Source organism: Arachis duranensis, chromosome 2 (assembly GCF_000817695.3).
Source record: "Arachis duranensis cultivar V14167 chromosome 2, aradu.V14167.gnm2.J7QH, whole genome shotgun sequence".
In the NCBI taxonomy this organism is placed as follows: Eukaryota; Viridiplantae; Streptophyta; class Magnoliopsida; order Fabales; family Fabaceae; genus Arachis; species Arachis duranensis.
Window position 1 is genome coordinate 7,268,587 of NC_029773.3, and position 17,686 is coordinate 7,286,272.

The following is a 17,686-nucleotide window of genomic DNA, read 5'->3' on the forward strand; positions in this document are numbered from 1 at the left end:
AATGTACAGATTGATAAAATCAGGCAACAGCATCATAAACGTAGAAGCTTTAAAATACAGCAAAATACGTCTCTTATTCTTCTCACGGCCACACCTTCCATAGAAGCCTTTAAACTATTTCTATTGATTGGTTTCTCAATTTTATAATTAACTATCTTCCTTAGTCTTTCACTTCATTACAAGACATGTTAACCATAATGCTAATGCTAATGGATAAATAGAAGAGCAATAGTATATTTCGCAATTCCTAATCAACATATACAATGACACTTTGGATTAATTTTATCATGAATCAATAATGTTTGGACTAATTCTATTATGAATCAATAATACTAGTACACTTTTTTTTTAGAAGATAGGTTTTGCATTTTTGCTCATGGATAAGAGAAAATCAAAGTCATGAACATTAAACTCTTTGTGACATTGATTTGATTGCACAGAAATGGAAAGCCTTAGGTTCCAATGTTAATGTTTGAGAAAACACAATTTCAAAAAAAATATATTAGGAAAAAATACGCATTCTAGTAAGTAGCATTATTGACAATATCACTAATAAATAAGACATGTAAGGAAGGACAACAATGCCATCTGAAACTAAAACTAAAGATGATCTTAATTTCATTCAGTAGTCAGTAGCAAATGGTATGTTTGATTTAACGGTGCTGCCTAACTCTTGCTCATGTTACCAAGTGAAATATTCTTCTACGTACAAAACCACGTTTATATATGCACGTCTTTGTCTCCGAGTCTTTCTATATGATACAACTCTCCCTCTCTGTCTCTCGTAAGCAACACTTCCATCACTATACAAGTTAAAAACATCATTCTCGCTTATCTTCCTCAATATCTTCTCGATCTGTGACAATAGAACCTTTCACGTCCCCACTCATCTTTGCTACGCCGCTTGTCAGAGAGATACCCTCCTCGTCAAAGTCATCTCCTTCCATGTATGCATATCTACAAAGTACAAATGACATGATTATATTAATGATCCAGGGGACGGAACCTCATCGGTTAACAAGGCAAGTCAAGCAATGCAACATCAAGATTCTCATTTAAACAAATTCTAAAAGGTAATATAGCACTAGTATGAGTCATCACTATTCTACAATGTCAAGGAAAGGGCATGATGAGAAGATTACCTAGTGGGGTTACGAGAAGGAGCCCAAAGGATGCATATAACGAGCAATAGAGCATAAGAAAGCAAAGACCAGAAAGCTGGAATGACCCAAGCTATTTGCCACAGCTCGCTCAGAGGATCAGTTGCATTGTAGTATAGCTGATTCAAGTTCAATCAGTATCAAAGCAGAAACTATATAACAGAGTAAAAAGAGTAAACACTATAGAGTACCTCAAAGCCAATCCATGCAATAGAGAGCAAGACAGAGACGGCAAGCGTATTTGTGAATTTTCTGTAGAGGTCCAGCTTAGCCAAGTTTCTCCTCATCTACAACCATTCAATCCAAACCAAACCAAATCTCAAAATGGAATAATCAATCATGGATTACTACCAATTAACAATACAGTAGTCCGCCAACTTCAACCAAAATTTTTAAAGTTATTGTTTAAACCCTCAATCATAAAATTTTAATCCTAAATCCTAAATTATAAACCTAAATACTAACATTAACTAAAAGTTAGTTACCTATAACCATAACCAATTAATTACCTGCAGCTTCTCGAGGGTGCTGGACAAAGAAGAGAAGATCCAGAGAATGAAGCAGGAATCGAGGCAAACAACAGGGAGCACAAGAAGAAGCTTAGCATTGCCGGAAAAGTCGTTAATGTTGCCCAAATGCTCGACAAGGAGGAGGGCCTCGGAGGCCACAAAGTAGAGTACAGCAAGAAGCATCATCCTGGACTTGGAGCTCATCCCACTGCCTCCAATGGTGGGCCTCACCACACCATATCCCATGGACACAACCAGCAGCAGAAGCCGCGACACCGTCTTCTTCACCGTGCTCAAGCTTACGGCCCACACCGTAATCCCCATGGGCCTGCTCCCGGTGGCATTCAAATTGGCATACTCGAAGTACCAAACCGCCATCTCGCACATCCCCAAAGCAATCACCGCCGTGATATGATAATGCAAATGGATGATATCCTTCCACAGTTGCACGAATCTCGCGAACCAAACCATCCCCATCACAAGATACGCCAGCGACATTAACCCGTAGAATCGCATCAGAGGGATCATTTTGCCCGGTAAATAACCGTTAGGGTTCCGCCACACGGTTCTGCCGGAGATGATGGTGCCTTGCAGCTCCGGATCGCAGAACATGAAGTAGAGGTAGTACATTCCCGTGGCGTTGACGGTAACGGTTTGTGTCTCCATGGCGGTATGCTCCTCGGTGCCCTGGAAGAAGGTCTTGATGCGCCTCGGGAACTCCGGGTTGTCGGGATTCTTCTCGATGATGACCTCGCCGAGGTTGCAGAGGTGGCTATCGGAAAGCTCCTTGGTGCAGCAGATAAGCTCCGATTTGAGGTGGGACCCGCCGATGCGGAGGCGATCCTTCACTTCCAGGACGATGGCCTCCACCAGGCCCGTGTTCTGCTGCATGTCGCCGTGCTTTGCGGCGGAGAATTTGGGGCGCGTGAAGACCACGCTCTCGAACTTTATGAAGGATTGGGAGGCGGAGGAGGAGGCGAAGAGGGCCTCGCTGCCGCCGTGGAAGAAGAATGCATTGGAGCGGTGGGTGAAGGGCTCCTTCGAGTACTCGTGGATGGAGCCATTCACATTCGATTGCTGTGCGATCAGAATAATCAGAATCAGAATCGGAATCAGATTTCCATAGCAACGGTTATGGTGGGTGCGACTCACAAACTGAAAACCCATCATCAATCAGCTCTATACTCTTTTATGAGATTCAATTGATGGATTCAATTATGCCTCCTCCACGGCCACCACCACCACGACGGCGTAACTGAGGTTAGTACAAGCAAGTGGGTATGAAGCGTTACTAACTTAGTTTAATTCAATTTGTTGATGATGTTTAATTAATGAAGGACAAGTCACAAATCACTCACGAGTAACAAGTGAGGGCTAACTGCTAAGATAAGAAATAGTTTAGGGATTTAGTTAAGGTGCAACATAGCGAAATGTTTGTAGGTAAAACCAGAGATCTAGAACCTTACTAGTTACTACTCTTCTACACTCAGTCGCTAATAACAAGAGAAGAGGCAGAATGAAAAAACTTTGCGTAGTTCATGTCTTCATGATCATCTTTTTTTTTGGACATGGCAAGCTAATGATCATTTTCCCTATAATCTTTTCCTTTTGGTCTGGACAGGATATGTTTTATGGATGATGCTTGCTATTTGGGGCTAAGCCCGAACTCTATTGGATATGGCATATTCAACTTTTTTGGGCTTTACTACATAGATTTACTACAAGAGCAAAAATAAAAATGTAAACTTTTCCATGACCCAAAATAAATAAAAATTTCATCCTTTTCGGTGGCTATACAGCAGGAGGAAAAAGGCCTTGAGAGCATTTTCAAGGTGAGTTCATTTATTTCTTTTGATTATCATCAGTGACTAGTGAGGTTACATTGTCAATTGTTTCTAGTAGAGACTTCACTTGTTTTATCCATTGTTTACTTAATTCGCTAATCTTCATATGTATGAATTATGATTCTGAATTACTTGAATCACTTTTCTATATGTTTCAAGGTAGCCTTGTGTTTCCGATTAATAATTATGTTAATAAAAAAAATTTAAAAACTGAAATGGCTTTGATTTATGGATTGGAATCAACCAACTTGCTCTAAAAATCAGCTTCGTTATATTTTTTTTGGTGACTTAAACTAAATTAAAGAAAAAAAATAAGAAAAACAAAGAAACTACTTAAATAAAAGAATAGTCTCATTTAAGATTATTTTTAAATTTTTCTAAAGAAAAAAGAAGTTCTATAGGATAAAATTGTAACCTCATCGTCATCTTTGTCATAATGTCTGTCACCATATTTACATCTCTCATAATCAAATAAAAGTCAACACTTCAATTCCAATATATGATATTCCTTATTTTGAGCACTAATGGATCAATAAATCCAAAACTATTTTGGTGATTAATAGTAAGATTAAATATTTCCATACAATCTGTCTCAAAAATAACATCTCGTTGATTCACATTATAATCTTGAAAATAGAATAACTAGCATGACAATTAATCTTAAAAGTACCAATGAATGGGAAATTCCAAAAACTATTTAGGAATAGAGGGAAGGGACATGCGTTGTAATTAAAAAATATTTCTAAGTTTCTTTTCTAAAGCTAATATAAGACAAATCACTTTTTCCAGAGGTCAGGTCTTATGAGGATTAAAGATGTCATTATTCCTTACTTGTCATATCCACCAAAGTCCCGAAAAGAACCTGAACGGATGCTCTCTGCTATGATACAAGAACCAGTTCTTCAAATCCAAAAGATGACAAGAAATATCCAACCTATGCCATACAAGCTGAGCTTTTGGACAATCCTGAATACAAAACCGATTCGAAAGACATCTTGGGCACCTATCCGATGACGACATCCCTCTTCTGAAGTGAAAACTTGCAGTAGAAAGAGTCTCCTTAAGACACAACCAAGCCAAAGCAAATTCTCCTGCTGCTCCCAACCAAATAACTGCTTACACAACCACAAGTAACTATTGTGTGAGTCATAGACTTTAGTAGCAGATCCAAACCAATACCAACTCACTTCCGGACCTGCTTGCATATCTGGATTGTAAGAAAGAATATTACCTTTCAGATTTTGAGATAAAGGAAAATAAAGAGTATCCAAATACCTTCAAATTAGAAATGTGAATATAATCTATCTCATTAGATAACTGCCATTCTCTCCTTCAGCTAGAAAATCAAAAATTTTGGTTCAAATCCTCAATACACCAAACAAACACATCCTTCAACATTTTTTATGCCTTGCAAAGACTCCTCTAAATGAGAGAGCCCTTGTTCTTATGACAACTAAAACAGTTGTATAGAGATGATCGGTATTTGGCATCCAATAATTGGATCCATAACTTATTTGACTGCTGGAAAAAAGTCCAGACCAACTTTCCAAGAAGACTAATATTCACACAATAAGGATTTCTAATCCTCAAACCTCCATATTTTTTTGGAATAATCAGTACCTTCCAACTAACAAATTTCAATATTCTTCCATCAATTTGTCATTTCCAAAAAAATTCCTCGTCATAGACTCTAATTTACTAATGTTTTTTTTTTGAAAAAATAGAGACCTCCATCTAATACATGGGAATAGCGGCTGCAACGAAATTAACCAAGTAGAGTCTACCAACTCGATTGAGTAAACTCCATTTTCCAACTTGCTAGTTTATCCTAAATCTTATCCAGGACACCATTGAAAACTAAACGGATCACCCTAAAATGACAAAGAATAATCCCAAAACTTTGTTATATTATTAATTATTAAAGTCTTTCTTATAATTTAATTAATTTAACTTTATAATTTTTAATTATATTCAGATATATTGAATTTTAAATGTACCAAATCAATAAACTAACAAAAAATTTAAAATAAAAGGAATAGTTTAAAACATTTAGTCTATTATTTTTATTACTAATTTTACAATTAAAATATGCCACATACATATCACTCTCTTATTGTAATTAAAATTAAATTTTTTCCTCCAAAATTAAAGAGTTCTCTCCTCCTCTCTCTCACTTTCTCTATTTCTCATTCTTTCACTAATTTTATCTCTCTTATATATCATTATCAATGATTAATTACAAATTTGACAATCAAAATATGTAATATAACATTATCTAATTGTAATTAAAATTAAATTAAAATCAAAATTGAAATTGAAATATTAAAATTAAAATATAACTATATTATATTACTAATTTAACAACCAAAATATATTATGAAATGAAATATTTTCTCCCAAAATTAATATATTTTCTTCTTCCACCTTCTAATCTACCCTCTTTCCCATTCTCTATTTCTCTCTATCAATTTCACTCTATATATGATTTATCATTTATATTTTATATTACTAATTTGACAAACCAAAATGTGTCATGAGATATTCTTTTATTACAATTAAAATAAAATATTCTCCTCTAAAATTGACAAACTCCTCTCCTTTTTTTTTTCTTTATCTTTCTCTTTCATTCTCTACCTCTCTCTATCTTTCTATTCTATAAATAATCAAATTAATAAAATAATATAATTTAANATTATTATTTTATACACACTTTTTTTTATTTAATTTTAAATTTTTACCACTTATTTTTTCACCTCTCTTCTTTCAAATATTTATTGCATATAAATTTAGATAGAATATTAATGTTGTGATTAATAATTAGAATCAAAATTCAATCATTTAAAAAAAAAAATTTTTGTGTTATTTTATAACTATCAATATAATATAATATAATATAACAAGTATGAAAATTAATTATTTTTATTTGTGGAATAACACTTAATCAAATATAAAAATATACATATAACTTTTAAATAATAAACGTTGAAATTAATTATTAGTGAAAAATTAAACTCTTTTATATGAAAATAATATTATTTAATTTTTTTATCTACAAAGATCCTAGTCTTTTTAGTCGTTGAAGACTTTTGTCCTCACGACCTTTTTGTAAAAATAGTTTGATTTTATAAATTTCTTCTATATAAATATATAATGTAAAATAAATCAATATAGTTTCAAAAGGTTTATATTTTCGTAATATTATTACGGATAGAAAACTAGTTTTTATATATAAATGTATATGAATTATGTGGTTGATTGCTACAATTGTTGATTTTATATATATCTTAAAAATCTCACACTTTATAAGAATAATAAATTTTTATGATGTTTATAAATGTGAAATAATATCTCTTATTTTTTTGAATTAGTTTTAAAATTTAGACTCATTCAATTTTAGTATAATATCAAAATTTATTCAGTTTATTGTTACTGAAGTATTCACCTATATAGATATTCAAACTCTAGATAATTATTCATGAGAGGGAAGGAATGTTTATAAACATGAAACGCATTTCACTCCTTTGACTAGTTTTTGAGATTGGGTTAAATTCATTTAGTTCTTATGATAAAACAAAAATATGTGTTAATCACCCCCATTACACCATTATGTTATACACTAACTCAATTTGTGTTTTACATAGGCCATAAGGAAGGAAATAAAAACATAATGTAATCGCGTTTTAGAACACAAGAATTCAACAAATTATGAGAACAATTGACCCACTTATTAAAATACTTCTATTCCTCTGACCAAAAAAAAAAAAGAAACTTCTATTCATGAATTTATGTAAGCCTATCCAAGAAACTCTTAAATAAATGTTACTAACCCTTGAATATTTTTTTTGCTGAAATGTAAATAGATCTGCAGCTAGCAAGCAATAACTATGAATTTACATGCATCATTGGTTGTTGAGAGTGGACAAAGAAAGATTATGATAGCTGTGTATAAAAAATAAAAAGGTGGTTAAAAAACAATAAACTAAGACAAAGATTCAAAGTCGTTCAACGGGCCTTTTCTTTTGGTCAGTGTGAATCCTAATAAATCTATTGAACAAAGAAGTCTCATCAAAATGTTGGAAAGTTTAGTGTACCAGTTTTGAATGTTGCACACGGACACACATGAACGTCAACGAATAAGAATTAAACATCAGCAAGTATGAATTTTAATAGTGTAATTTTATAGTTTTCGAATATAATACATAATTTTTCAGTATTGGTTCTGCAAGAATTTCGTTAATTAATTATTGACTAACTTCTATAATTCTATTTTTTCCTCAACAAGATCAAACAAATAATAAAAGTGTGACTAAGTAAACTTACTTTTCCAAGCTACCTGGTATACTTAAGATATAATCATTTAAAAGTCAAAAAATTATATTTTAAAAATTTTAATTATATTATTAGGATGATATTAATTTTTTAATATTTTAAAATTTGTTCTATTCATATACTTTTAGTTAATTTAATCATTACAAAAACTTATTTATAGTTGGTTTTGTAAAATTATTAAGTTTTACGTAGATGAATTAGCTTTTATAAAAATAATAATTGTAACTTACTAGGAGTACATTATTTTACCTATAATTAAAAGTTAAAAAACTTTACTCACTGGCAACAGAAGCGGTAGTTAGTTTTTTGGATAGCGGCAATTTTCTGACTACCATTAAATATATGACAACGGTTGATTGACTATTAAAATATATGGCACTAGTAAATTTTTAGCGGCGATTTTCTGTCACCGTTAAAATAATTGCTGTTAAACGGTAGTTAGTAGCAAAAATATTTTGCGGCAATTAACTGTCGCTGCTATTGATTAGAACTGTTTTGGGACTTCATCTTGCAACGGTTAACGCTATATCAGTTATAAAAAATAGAAATTTTTGTAGCGTTTATTAGTAATTGTTGCTAAAAACGTAATTTCGTATTCCATTTAGATAGTTTATTTGAATTTTCATTCATATCACAATCACCATTTAAAAAATCTTTTAATTTAAAGATGTTACATAATAATTTAACTGATTATGTTTCTAATTATAATAAACTAACATAATTCAAATAAAACACAATGCTAGAATAATCTAAATTATATATACAAATGCCAAATAAAATAGTTAATAGCAATTTGTCCTCAAAGTGCATTGTTCATAAAACAAAAAAAAAGTTGTTAAAAGATTTTTATCTATTTTGTTGCGCTTCCTAAAGACTTCAGCTCTGCAGCAACGTCAGATGGCAAAGTATTTCTTTGTTCTTGGATTATGTATATCAATAGATTCTCCATGGTTGTCTCTTTGGTTTCTTTTTTGTTGTCGCTGTCTTTAGTTCTGCTACTGCTGCCTTCAATTCTATAATCTCCTTCTGATACTCTTCAATTTGCAATCCAAAGTCCGATTGTTGTGTAGTATTACGAATAATTTCGGTTGGACATAATCCAAAACCTATCCCCTAAACTTGTCTTGGATGCTCCTTTTCAAGGACTTGTGCAACCAAATCATGATGTAAAATCTCCTTCGAAAAACCATTTTTCCTCTCAATATTCACAATCGCTTCCTACAGACATACTAGAATTGGGTTATTGTGATTTCAAAGTTAGCAACATGAATAGAGCAAGAGATGTAAATAATTATAAACTAATACTTACTTCAATAACACGCGTATCATCATTCATATACGAGCCATCTTTTTTTTTATGAACCATAATCCATACCTCTCCTTTACCAATGTGCCTTTGCTGTGCTTTCTCCTATAATCACATTAAATATTTTCACAATCATACATGTAACAAATGAATATCACAAAATATGAAAAAATATATGAAAGATAATAGATACATAATTACCTCTTCATCCTGTCGCCTTACCAATGTCTTCGAATTTCAGTATGTGTATAAAATTACTTCGACCAATTTAAAATATTTTATCTACACTTTTTCTATAAATAAAAACACACAATTGAATCATGCAATGAATTTTAGAACTTAATAACTCCTTAATGACTCCTTAAAAAAGGAAGTCTTTAATTAAAAGTATTTTGCAACGGTTGAACGATAACCGCCGCTAATAGTTTATCTTGTGTTACTCGTTATCGCAATATGTCAATTTTGTGGTAGTTGCACCACAACAGCTTCTAAATACCAAACTAATAGCAGTTATTCTTTTTTGCTGCATCAACCGCCATTAATATTCATTTAGCAGCAATTTTTTTCAACCACCGATATCTACCATTTCAGTAGTAGTGACTTATGAAATCATTGTTTCACCCATTTATTTAAATGTATGTCGAGAATTCAAATTTTTCTTCATCCATAATTTGTACACTATGAGAAGAAAGAAAGATAAGAATATGTGAAGCCATTCACACATCTATTTTTACTACAACAAGGTTGTTATACGCAGAAGACAAATGAGACAAAATTAAAATTAATTTTTAGTAACACATGCATGGATGTTTTAATTAAAATTAATTTTTATAATAATAATTAATAAATAAAATAAATTTAAATTATTTTAAGTGTTTTTTTTCTTTTCAAACAATATTGTTAATTTTATTATACCCTTCATATATTTCTTAGAGAACATATTTTGATTAAACTAATTGAACTAATCTTTTGCATGTCTTATATATTTAGTTTTGAGTTTAAGGTATTTTTAATGTTTGACTCTCTCTCTTTCCTCAAAATTCAATTCTCTTTAGGTTCAATTAGGCTTTAAATTTCGTTCAACTTGAGTAAAGATGCGACCCAGCCCGTATGTTCATTGCACTTGACGCTCTAATCTGTAATACGCTCGTGGTGCTTTAAATTTCTTTGGCGACAAGCATAAATGAATAAAGAAGAATACTCAAAGGATCACATTAGGGGTGAGCACGGCCCGGTCCGGCCCGAGATCCGTCTCAGGCCCGATGAAATTTGGGTCATTAAGACCCGGACTCGAAGAGACCCGGGGTTGACCCGGGAAAAAAAAATGAAACCTTGGAACTAAATGAAACCGGGACCGGGCCAAGGCTCGGGTCACCCGGACCTGGCCCGGCGGCCCGGTAACTCAATATGCGCTAGTGCATTAGTGGCTTAGTGATACAATTTGTCAATTTGAATCAGGGGAAAAGAGGGCTAGGGCATTCACGCGTTCAGAATTCAGATATGAGATATTCAACCTCACTGACTCACTCCCTTATTCATTCAACCTCAGCCCAGTCCTCAGTCTCCACTCCCCACTCCCCAGTTTGGCAGTCTCCACTCCGCCACTTTCCATGGCCAACGCTAACCCAGTGACCCCTGACCTCATCTTCTCTCCCGACGGCCCACTCTCAGTCTCCCAGCAAGCAGTCACGGACGACGCACTCCCAGCAGCAGCAAGCACGCATCACGCAGTCGCCCGCTACTCCGTCCTCGTCTTCCCAGGAAGCACGCACAAGGAAGTCTCACCCCACTACCCCAGTCTTGAGTCTCTGGCGAAGCCGTTCCTTCTACTAACGACGGTGCTGCCCTGCTTCTCGTGACGTGTTGCATCTGTGCTAGGCCGGGTCCGGTCGTCTTCTTCCCTGCTTCTCTACTAGTCTTTTTCCTTCTGCTCCGCTCTCTTCTCCGGTCTTTTTCACAGGTAAACAATTAATTTTGTTATTTAATTAATATTCTGATTAGGGATTAGGAATTTTGATAATTTGATTATAAAAATTTGCGAATTTAGGGACGTGGAAGTTGATTTTGATTATTAGAATTTTGATTAAGGTTGTGAGTGTTGATTCTTTATTATTGTGAACTTTGATTATTGTGAATTTAGTTGATTATTGTTTTTCTCAGTGTACTGTTTAGCTGATTATAAAACTTATTCAACCATTATCATGTCATAAAGGGAAACAAGCGTCCTAATCTTCAGCTTCCACGAACCCGAAAAGGAGGTTATACTAAAACTCACCGTGTCAACACTGGATACAAATTGAGGGAATAGCTATATATTTGTGTGCTTTTGCTCTGTATCCTGTAATTCCCCAAATGTATACAATTATACATGCCAAATAATGTTTGATATTCTCTCTATTAGTTGTACCTTAATCTTCTTATCTAGTTACCTCCCAAACGGTGCAAACTCCGATGGCAACAGCGTTTGCTGATTTTTTTGCTAATTTATTTAGTTGATTATTGTTTTGTTCAGTGTATTGTGAATTTAGTTGATTATTATTGTGAATTTAGTTGGTTATTGTGGTTTTAGTTGATTATAAAATTGGTGTTTGCTGATTTTTTTGCTAATTTGTTTAGTTGATTATTGTTTTGTTCAGTGTATTGTGAATTTATTTGGTTATTATTGTGAATTTAGTTGATGATTGTGAATTTAGTTGATTATAAAATTGGTGTTTGCTGATTTTTTTTGCTAATTTGTTTAGTTGATTATTGTTTTGTTCAGTGTATTGTAAATTTAGATGATTATTATTGTGAATTTAGTTGATTATTGTGATTTTAGTTGATTATAAAATTGGTGTTTGCTGATTTTTTTGCTACTTTGTTTAGTTGATTATTGTTTTGTTCAGTGTATTGTGAATTTAGTTGGTTATTATTGTGAATTTAGTTGATGATTGTGAATTTAGTTGATTATAAAAGTAGTGTTTGCTGATTTTTTTGCTAATTTTTTTAGTTGATTATTGTTTTCTTCTTCATAAATTATTATAAGGTTTCTCTATCTTTATGATTGAGGAGAATACAAGAATGGAAATTGAAGCCCAAAATCCTGTTCCTTCTGCTGAAAATCTTGCTGTTTCTGCTGAAAATCCTGCTCCTTTTGCTATAGATGCCGCCACAACTCTTGCTGAACCACAAGTTAATGAAGAAGATAAGGATACAAACATTTCAACTCCAGAGGCTTCTCGTAGGAGAAAGAAATCGTATGTTTGGGAGTATTTTACTGAACTTCCGTTGTCTGAGACAAAGGGACAGCACCAGGCCAAATGTAATCATTGTTAGAAAAAATACGGTTGTCATCCTACTAAGTATGGAACAAATTCTCTAAATAAGCACTTAAAGAGTGCTCATAAGTGGATATTTACTAAAGAGGGGAAGAAGGGGACACTTCATGGCTATATGCCCAAAATTGAGGAAGAGGATCTATGCAAAGCCTTTAAGGGTTATAACTTGGAAGATTGTAAGAAGTCTGTAGCTGAGTTTGTTGTACTAGATGAGATGCCATTTAAAGTTGTTGAGGGGATTGGGTTTCATAAGATGTTAAATCGTTTTGAACCAAGATTTACGGTACCATCTAGGTGGACAGTCTCAAGAGATTGCTTTCAACTGTATTTAGATGAGAAGAAAAAGCTAAAAGAATGGTTGGAAAAGTCATGTGCTCGGGTTTGTTTGACAACTGATTGCTGGATATCAAATCAAAATTATAACTATATGAACTTGACTGCACATTTTGTTGATGACGAATGGAAGTTACAAAAGAGGATTATAAATTTTTGTCACATTGAGAACCACAAGGGTGATACGGTAGGCAGAGAAATCGAGAAATGCTTGAGAGAGTGGGGAATTGAAAAAGTTTTCACAATCACAGTAGATAATGCAAGTTCGAATGATGGAGCTATTACTTATCTTCAAAGGAAATTAGGTGCAAGAGATGGGTTAGTGTGTGGAGGAAAGTATATGCAAGTGAGATGTTGCGCTCATGTTCTTAATTTGATAGTGAACGAAGGAATTAAAGAGCAACAAACTTTAATTAAAAGCATTAGAAATGCTGTCAGGTATGTTAGGTCCTCTCTTCAAAGAATTAAAAAATTTAAAGATTGCATTGAGGCCGAGTTAATTGAATATAAAAGTCTTGTGTGCTTGGATGTTCCAACTAGGTGGAACTCTACCTATCTAATGTTGGAACATGCCGAGAAATTTGAAAAAGCTTTTGATAGACTTTATGATCAAGAACCTGATTATCTTAGATGGTTTGGAGAGGACAATGAAGAAAAAAGAAAGTTGGTCCACCAACACCACTTGATTGGCAACATGCTAGATTATTTATTGATTTTTTGAGAATATTCTATGAGATAACTTTGAGTTTCTCATCTTATTTGCATGTTACATCGAACAAATGTTTTCATGAAATTGCATCTGTTGCTTCTCAATTAACATCTTGGAGCCAAAATCATTCTGAATTGTTAGGAAGCATGGCATGTTCTATGAAACATAAATATGATAAATATTGAGGACCGGTTGACAAATTTAATCCATTGTTACTTGTTGCTGTTGTATTGGATCCTCGGTACAAACTAGATTATCTCTGTTGGTGTTTGAAGGATGTTTATGACAAGGAAGTGTCTACTAACATGACTGGTTTTGTTAAACTCACATTAGACACGTTGCATAAGTTTTATGAAAAAGAGGTTGCCGATGATAAAGGGAGGGATGATTGTGGAGATTCATCTAGAGATATTTTTTATGACAATATTAAAGTCTCAGCTGGTGCCAAGGGTGTTTCTGAAAATAGAGTGAATATGTGGAAAAAACAAAAAAGAGAGAAGGCTAATGCAGATAGCAAGTCAGATGTGGAGAGATATTTGGCCGAAGATACTGTGGAAGATGAGAATTTTGATATATTGGCTTGGTGGAAAGTGAATGCTTCAAAATACAGAATTCTTTCTCTCATAGCCCGTGACATCTTAGGTATTCCAATTTCAACTGTTGCTTCTGAATCATGCTTTAGCACTGGTGGACGTGTGGTTGATGTCTTCCGTAGCTCTTTGTCACCATTAATGGCTGAAGCTTTGATATGCACTCAAAGTTGGTTGCGCTCTTCTAAACAAAGAGATGGAGATCAAGAATTTGATTTATTTGATAGCAGTCAGAAGATTGTTGAAGGTACATTTATGATATTTTTATTATTTTTAACTTATTTATTTCAAGTAATAATCTTTAATATGAAAAATGAGTAACTTTATATGTTTTGTAGGTTTCACTAATGCATCCACACCATAAGGAACAAGTTGATAACATTAATGGCTATTGATGGATGATGGTTATTCATGTGGAATTATTGTTTTGTAAACTTTAATATTTTCATTTGTTTAGTTATTACAAGACTAAGTTAATGTTTTATATTTAGAATGCACAAGATTTTAAGACTAATGTATAATATTGTGTTGTTTGTATTGACTTAAATATTTAGTGTTATAAGACAATATTAGTATTGATTGTGGTTAATGGTTATGTTTTAATTTTAAAAAAGGTAAGGTGATGTGAATGGCCCGGTTTTCACCCGGTATAGTCGTGACCCGAAATGGTATAGGTTTCATCGGGTCTAGAGTCGGGTTCGGGTCTCATAAATGAACCCGGTATATATTTCGGGTCAGGTTTGAGTCACACCAAACTCGATTTCACTCAACCCATGCACACCCCTAAATCACATCACCTTTGATACCTAGATATTCACAATGCTATTTTTATATTAAGATGTTATCATAAAAGCATCCATCACAAATAAATTATCATTGATGATAAAATGAGAATCTAATAAGGGAAGTACACTGAAGTAGTATAACTGTATAAGTAGTAAATTAAAGAAGTAATGAAGTGGAGCTTTAATTTTTATTAGCTCCTTTTGTTTTAAGTTATCTTGTGTGTATTACTGTACATTAAAGATTTTTTTACAGACATAAAAATTGAGAAATATTAAGGGGATTAATTTTTTTTAATTTATCTTATATTTGAATTAATATGAATTATTTTTATTTTTTTCTATTAAAATTAAAGTGTATTGTCATCTTTTTTTTCTTTTTTTTCTAGTACACAAAATGGATGAGAAAATAAAGGCATTGCAATGAAATGAGGGGCTGCTGAAGGCGGCGGTTTCAACTAAACAAAAAGACAAGCTAAACCAAAAAGAAGAATAACAAAAGAAAACAAAAAAAGGGTAACAACTAACAACTGAACAACATATAAGTTTCATCTATCTAACTTTTGTCGCTTGTAGGATATATAAACCATTAATTAAAGCTACCTATCATTCCGCTAAAATTAAAAACAAAAAAGAAGAAAGTAGAAAGATGGTGGACCAAAACAGACCTAGGATACAGTCACCAAAAAACAACACAGTCACAAAAAAAAAAAAGAAAAAACATCTAGGATAGGACTTAGCTAGTAATCAGGAATGTTTAGTAAAAAAAAAACAATAATACCAAAAAAACAAAAAAATATCTTATTTAATTTTCATTAATTATTATTAATTATTAAATAAAATAAATTTTAATTAATTTATTTTAATCATTAAATATTTTTAAAAAAATTAAAAATATTTATAATTTATATTATTTAGTATTTATTAATTCTAATAACAATTAATTTAAATACAATAACTAAACAAAGTTCTAATTGTTTTTTTTGTGAACTTAACATTTCAATTGATAAAAATATAAGTGCAGTCAACTTTACGTGAAATTGATAGCTAAAAGTCGTTAGATGAAAATTTAGTCAAATCAGTTAAATTATTTAACGACTCTTAATTATTAACTTCATGTGAAGTGGATTGCATCTGAGTTCCACCCTTATAATTATGTTAAAAATCTAAGAGTAGGAGAGAAAGTCGTCATCCCTCATCAACAGAACCGTATAACACTTGAGACATGGCAGCTATCATCATATCATCCCAGCAAATATTATTATCTTCTGACGATGATAATATAGGAACCACATGATGCCTTGACGAATCATCCAAAACGGGGTGGGTTGAAGTAGTTGAGGGAAGAACTTGCCGATCCTCTTCCATTATCATCATCGGAGGTAGCGGCGGTGCTGTTGAGGGGAAAAGCGAAGAAGAAGATGGTGAAAGAAAGGGATTGGTTGGTGGATTAGGGAAGGAGTTGTCAAAGCTGAGGAATATGGAGGAGGAGGAGGAGGAAGTAGGGTGATCTAATTCCTCCATGATGAGTACGTGGTTATTAGTAGTGTCTGTGTTGGTGCAGGTGTGGCGGCCATGATAGGTGGCCCTGTACAATGGAGGCTTCTCTTGAATTCTCTGAACATACTTGGTTGCTTGGCATCCCTGTTCGTACTTGTGAGTGCATCGGAAGTAGTTCCTTGTGTATTTCTCATTCTGGATTGCCTTCTGTCCGTACTTCCTCCATTGATGCCCATCCTCCTCTCTTTCATTCTCCGTCTCCTTCTTCCATGTCTCTATGTTTCTTCTACAAGCACCACCAACAACAAATAATAATATAAATAAATAGAGGAATGCTAGGGACAGCAACTTTTATAACTCATAGCCATTAAATAGTTATCAATGATAATTTTAATGATGTGAGATTTCATAATCCAATGACTCACTTTTTCTTACAGTTATATATTGGTCAGAATTTAATAAAATTGCTGGTTCTAAACTTTTTCGTATAAATAACCACCTAGGGTTTATTTTCAAGGCTACTTCTAGGTTATTGAATCTATAGATAAAGTAACATATTTTTATTCTCCTAACCTATTCATAACAATTATTTAGTAATAACAAGGAATAACAGACGAAGTTTAAGCATTTCTATGATTCTATCCCTATTTTATCCTATATTCTCTCTATCTAAATATATAGGCTCATGACACTATTAATTCAGATGCGAGAAATTAAATAAAATATATATAAATAAAAAATACAACGTCCTAACATTTCTCTTTATAAATAGATGTAAAGGTAAAATCAAGAGATCGAGCAGTGGAAAAATAATATAAATAATAATAAGTAATGATTAATGAATGATGATTACTTTCTCCGATAAGAGCCTCTTGTGTCCGCCGGCGGCGGGGTCTTGCAAATGTGGTTGTCATATGTAAGCAAGCAAGGGTGGATCTGCGGGTGCAGCATTTGCATGATGAGAATATCACTATTATGGGAAGAAGAGGAAGAAGCAGAAGATTGGTGAAGATGAATTGGATTTGGATGTATGGGATATTTATTCAAGAGAGAGAGGGTGTTGGCGAAGGAGGTGAGGACGTTACTGAGAAGCCGTTGATGATCAGCTGAGTCATCATCTTCTTTATTGGTGACGATACGTTGTCTTAGCTGATTGGCAAAGTCACGCCCTCTCACAAGCTCCTCCTCGATTATTGCCTTGATACCATCCTCCCTGCTAATAATATCATCATCCTCCATAATCATTTTCATGTCGCAGTTCTAATCTGTGGAGATTAGACAGATCTGGCTATAGTACTTGTTAAAGG

The 17,686-nt window shown here is 33.2% G+C and overlaps 2 protein-coding genes across 2 annotated transcripts; both read right to left on the bottom strand.

Annotated features, from left to right (window-relative positions):
- Positions 1-589: 589 nt before the first annotated feature.
- On the bottom strand, positions 590-3,222 carry LOC107473163 (uncharacterized). Its single transcript, XM_016092710.3, has 4 exons — positions 1,670-3,222; positions 1,352-1,447; positions 1,143-1,279; positions 590-957 (listed from the first exon to the last, which is right to left on the bottom strand). Exons 1-4 carry the CDS (start codon positions 2,837-2,839, stop codon positions 822-824), a joined length of 1,539 nt encoding a protein of 512 aa, XP_015948196.1. The 5' UTR covers positions 2,840-3,222; the 3' UTR covers positions 590-821.
- A 12,763-nt stretch (positions 3,223-15,985) lies between these two features.
- On the bottom strand, positions 15,986-17,679 carry LOC107473290 (WRKY DNA-binding transcription factor 70-like). The gene is made up of 2 exons (XM_016092843.3): positions 17,233-17,679; positions 15,986-16,665 (listed from the first exon to the last, which is right to left on the bottom strand). Exons 1-2 carry the CDS (start codon positions 17,628-17,630, stop codon positions 16,068-16,070), a joined length of 996 nt encoding a protein of 331 aa, XP_015948329.1. The 5' UTR covers positions 17,631-17,679; the 3' UTR covers positions 15,986-16,067.
- Positions 17,680-17,686: the final 7 nt, after the last annotated feature.